This window comes from Trypanosoma equiperdum (genome assembly GCF_001457755.1).
Source record: "Trypanosoma equiperdum strain OVI genome assembly, contig: ctg_246, whole genome shotgun sequence".
NCBI lineage: Eukaryota > Euglenozoa > Kinetoplastea > Trypanosomatida > Trypanosomatidae > Trypanosoma > Trypanosoma equiperdum.
In genome coordinates this window covers 1-4,763 of record NW_027124139.1, presented here as the reverse complement: position 1 = coordinate 4,763, position 4,763 = coordinate 1, and the positions used below count along the sequence as shown (strand labels likewise).

General features: G+C 52.1%; 3 protein-coding genes across 3 annotated transcripts; 1 reads left to right on the top strand and 2 right to left on the bottom strand.

The window, feature by feature from the left end:
• Positions 1-433: 433 nt before the first annotated feature.
• On the bottom strand, positions 434-973 carry TEOVI_000083700 (uncharacterized protein; the record flags this gene model as incomplete). Its single annotated transcript, XM_067224166.1, has 1 exon — positions 434-973. One exon carries the CDS (start codon positions 971-973, stop codon positions 434-436), a length of 540 nt encoding a protein of 179 aa, XP_067080267.1.
• A 1,439-nt stretch (positions 974-2,412) lies between these two features.
• Positions 2,413-2,787, bottom strand: TEOVI_000083600 (uncharacterized protein; the record flags this gene model as incomplete). The annotated part of the gene is made up of 1 exon (XM_067224165.1): positions 2,413-2,787. The coding sequence occupies one exon, from the start codon at positions 2,785-2,787 to the stop codon at positions 2,413-2,415; it is 375 nt and encodes a 124-aa protein (XP_067080266.1).
• A 2-nt stretch (positions 2,788-2,789) lies between these two features.
• Positions 2,790-3,125, top strand: TEOVI_000083500 (uncharacterized protein; the record flags this gene model as incomplete). The annotated part of the gene is made up of 1 exon (XM_067224164.1): positions 2,790-3,125. The coding sequence occupies one exon, from the start codon at positions 2,790-2,792 to the stop codon at positions 3,123-3,125; it is 336 nt and encodes a 111-aa protein (XP_067080265.1).
• Positions 3,126-4,763: the final 1,638 nt, after the last annotated feature.

Genomic DNA, 4,763 nt, shown 5'->3' with positions numbered 1-4,763 from the left:
ACCCCCCCCCCCCCCCAACACACACACACACAGACACACCTCAGGAACTTCTCATGCCGCCCCAACCTGTCCTCAGCAAAAGAAAAGAGAGAAACTACACCCCCTCCCGCCGAGAAAAAAGAAAAAGAAAAAAACACACAAAGAGCAGCAATGGGGCAGCCAACCACCGTACACACAAGTAAGAAAAATGGCGACCGCGGGGAGCCAGGAGGCCCGCACTGCAAGGAAATGCGTAGGAGGCTCACCGGGTCACCGGTGCGGTTGAGGCGAGCGCACCGCCAAGACGAAGAGGAGAAGAAACCTATGATCAGTAGAAGTTAGCGTCGGCAGTTACCTGATCAGCCGGTGGAACACGAAACCCTCGACGAACTGGGGAGACGTACCAAGCGACAGGGCCAATGCGGGAGCTCCTTACCTGTAAAACCCCCTCGTTTCACTTTAGGAAGGGTAGCCGGATAAATCGACCAACGCGCAGAGCGGGAGGGAGCAGACAACCGTGAAAGCGAAAGAGTGACAACCATTCTCCGTTCGTAAGGCAATTCGTAAGCAGCGGAAGTTCGGACACCGACTTCGCCATTGACCTTTGATGCCAGAATAACGCACCATCGGGAGGCCAGATCGTTCCTTGGGGGGCGCACCCCCTCCAGGAAAATGAAGGTGCAACGGTTACGCGTGAAAAGATGCTGGGATCGAGCACCGCGGAGTGCCGTGCAACTGGAAAAGGGCGGTGCTGCGACACAGCCGCCATCCAAAACACTGAAAAAACAACGAGGAGGATACCAAGCCCCACTCGTGGCAAAAGGATGTACGGGAGGGTGGGTGGAAGCCACAAATTCCTGAAAAGGAAAATTTCGGACCGAAGGACAGGGTGTGTCGAGTGGTGAGAACCCCAGCCAAAGGTGAATGGCACCAAATAGGGCCTATCGAAAGGGAGGTGGGTCACTCGTCCGACATAACCTTGCTGCGCAAGCATGTTGCTTCCGCTGGGGCGCGGCTGCACACAGTTTTCAGTTTGGAGATGGTTGTTTTCCTCTGCCTACTGAGAAAAAGGGGAACCAGAAAGAGTTGTGGAAAGCGAGATTTTTGGCCGATTAGACAACGCCGAGGTGTCAGTTCTTCTGATTTGAGGGCCAAATATCACTATATGCGAAACTGTGGAGCTGTCAGGTGAAACGAAATCCTGCTGTCACAAGTGGCTGCAGGATGACGAAGAGGCGAAGGAGACGAAAAAAAAAATCAGTAGTAGTTGATAAGTCCGTCAAGGAGTGGTTGTGGCCTCGCGTTTTCCAGAGGGTCGGTAAAAGCAAGAATATTATTGGCAATGCCAACTACGTTGCCGCAGCGGCAGGGCGTGGCTATTTTCTGAAGCAGGGGATTCCCATCTCTTGCGTGTATCCCACTTTGACGAAATTTGGGAGGGCTTGCTAGCACCGTCTTCTGGGGCAAGGGGCCACGGTAACGTTATCAATCCACCCTGCGACAGCAAATGCTCTTTTGCCTTTTTCGTTTCCTTGGAAGTTTGCTTCTTTGCTTGTCCCTCGTAGCCGCTGTCGTTGAGCAAGGATGCCGGGGAAGCCCCAGTCCAATTTCACATGGATCGCAGCGGAATAGTTGGGGTCTGCCTCGCTAAAGGAGCTCGTGTTTTCAGTGGAGCTCTGCGGTTGAGAAACTGGCGTCTGTATTTTACAGGCCGGTCCAACACCGTAGAAATTTGCTTGACTCCGAGGCGCCGGGCTCAAGTTTGCTGAAGATGCCGAGATAGAAGAGGAGGGCTCGAGGGGAATTCGATGATTGGCTGGTTGGAACCATTTGGTTTAAGGGGAAAGTGGGAGGGACTGCCATACAGAGGCGCGCGAGTCACAAGCACACCGGGGTGGGAGGGGAAGAAGGCATTTTTTTCATCAACAGCAACTCGCTAGGGAAGTGCTGCTGGGGGGCACCCGGCCTGCTATTTCTCCGCGCCACCACCAGCTGTGTTGACGTAATGCCAGACTTAAGTAAACCCTAAGTTCGGGTGGAGCTGGGGCTGGGCAGAAATTCTCATACGGGGGTCACTTTTGTGGTGCGTTTACGAAACCGCACAGCGCTGGTGTCACAGGCATCTGTGGAACGTCATTTTTTCACCATTTTCCAGGCACGTTGCGGCGGGCCATGAAAAGTGTCCTCTATGTTTGATAATTTCCATGGGTATCCTTAGAAATCGTTTCAGCGCAGTCCCCTGGCCGCGAGACAGTTTTTCCACCAATGAACTATCAGCCGCACGGGGGAGAACGGAGTGACTTGAGACGAAAAACCCACAGTGACGAAACCTGTACACCGTTGCTACGCGGGAGCAAGAATTGTTCGTGCCGTTAAACGCGAGGGCAGCGAGACATGCATTGTTCGTAACTTACCTTAATGACACCACGTCCTTTAAAGTGACCACAGCTCGCGTGAGACAAAAGAGGGTCCCTCAGCCGCGGAATGGCGCCTTGCGATTATGAAGGGGTCGTTGGGCAGCTCAAAGAGTATGAGGGGGAAAGCACACAACCTCCTCCCACGGTTCAGGGCCCAAAACCGTCCAAGTTGGAGGCCAATATGCAAAACCTTCTCAGTGTGGCGAGTCGACGCTGAAGTTTGGGGCGCGCCGAGTAGAGTAAGGGCGCGCACCGACATTGGGGTATTAAAGGGAAAGTGAACTCTCAGAGCGTGCGCCATTAAAGGGCAACGTGAGTTGGCGCTATCTGCCTTTTCCTCCCTTTCACCATATTTCTGTAGGGCCAACGGGGAAAAGGTTTCATTTCCCATCAATGTGGAATGCAATGCGGGCGCCGTCTCAAACTGAGAAGGGTTTGTTCCTTGCGACGATGGCCTGTGGGTGCGCACCAACTTCTTTGCTCTTCCGTGAGAAACGTGTGAATACTGGGGAAGCAAACCTTCCACTTTCCATGGGCGCCGACACGTTGCCTCCCCAAAGGACACAAAACCCACCTGTATGGAGGAAAGTGTCCCAGGGCGCTTCAAGGTTCACCTTCTGGCGATCCAGATGGATTCACAGGAGGACAACCTCCAACAAATGCGGCTGTGGGTGCAGCTCCAGCTGTAACCAGCAGAATCAAAGGAGTAATGGGAGAAACAAAGCTTAGATACATCCCCAAGCGGTTCAGCAGGAGAGTTCCCACCCCGTGAAGTTGCGTAAGAAAGAACCCGTGGACTAATAGCATGCCCGGGGTATGCCTTTTTACAGTCACAACCGGGCAAAGCGACAAACAACACGGTGGTAAAACATATGTGTGTGACTTCTGAAGAGTAAGAAAAACTGAAAAAATGCTTTAAAGCCTCTCATAACCATGACTTCCGCCCGGACTCCTAAGCATCAGCGGCACTTCTAAAAAAATGTGTGGAGCTCAAAGAAAAACGTGGATAAATATAAAGGGATTCCCATACCAGGAAAGGCGAGGAAGAGACAAAGACCGTGGGAAAGAATAGTCGGGGAGTGTGCCTGGAAGTTCCCATGATGCACGAAAGCCAACAAACTGTAAGCCAAGCTGAGGTTATGCGTGGCAACAGGGCCTCCGGATAAGAGGGAAACGGCGGCGGCGACGGAGTCTAGCGACCGATGAACTCTTAATGTCACGTGCAGGGGGAGGGGGTCGGCATCAGGAACACCAACTTTGGAGGAGGTTTGTCGCAGAAGTAGCTGCAGCGTCCCAGGAAGTTAGTAAAATAAGTGTGATTTAAGTGGTAGAAAACCACCAACCACCTGGTTCAAACTGATGTTGTCCGAATGAAAAAAAACCGCTGAGGAAGGAGTAGCAGAGGCGAAGGTGAGGGAGGTGGGGACAAATAATAGTGAACGTGCATTTCGGGGGTCACTTCCGGACAAGAGTTAGCGAACGCTTGCGCGGCCTAAGCGTCATATCGTGTTGAAACGCATAAACACCAACGACTGCCCACGCAGCAAAGGAACGCCTACGACAGAAATCATCGGAATAAGACCAAAGTTGGTCGAACAAGTGGTGAAGGTAGACAGAAGTTTCGGTGGCAAAGCAGCAACAGTACTTGCCACGCCAAACCCATAGTTTACCTGCTACAGGGGAGTAAAAGTGCCGACGAAAGCGAGGCTCGGTGACACCAGGAGCGGAGGATAACTGTGAACGAGGCAACAAAGTGTCGATCACAGTAGACCATTTGATTGGAGGAGAGCGGGTAGTCATAAACTAAGATTTGGTCTGTTTTTTTGGAGCAGCATAAAAGAAGTGGGCAAGTGTAAAATATTTCCTCACACCATCGCGGGCCATCGCAAAGCTTTACATGCCATCACTTGCCCAGACAGATGGGAAAAGGAGAGACCAGACGGGGGAAGGCAAATAACAATTCAGACCGAAAACGTTCCGAGCACAGCGGCATATTTGCTCAGTAGGGCCTTGATGGGACACATATAGGAGCGACTCAAAGTACACATGGAAAATCAAGAAGAAAGCCATTGGAAAAGAACGATGGCAGCACACAAATGAAAACAGACACTGCTCCACTTAAATGGGTAGCGCTCCGAGAAGAATAAGGCGATGAAGGCGCGTGGAGATCTGAAGGAAGCTTGCCGCATCGCAGGCACAGCGATGTTCCGATGGAAAACAAACCCCCTGCTTCCGAAAATGTATTTAGATATCTTCTTAACCACAGGGATGGCATTAACGGGCCCAAGGCGTGCCGTAAATATGCGGTGGGAACGGCTGCCCATGTATCAGGACGGAAACCGATAAGAGATTCGCAGGGTCCAATGG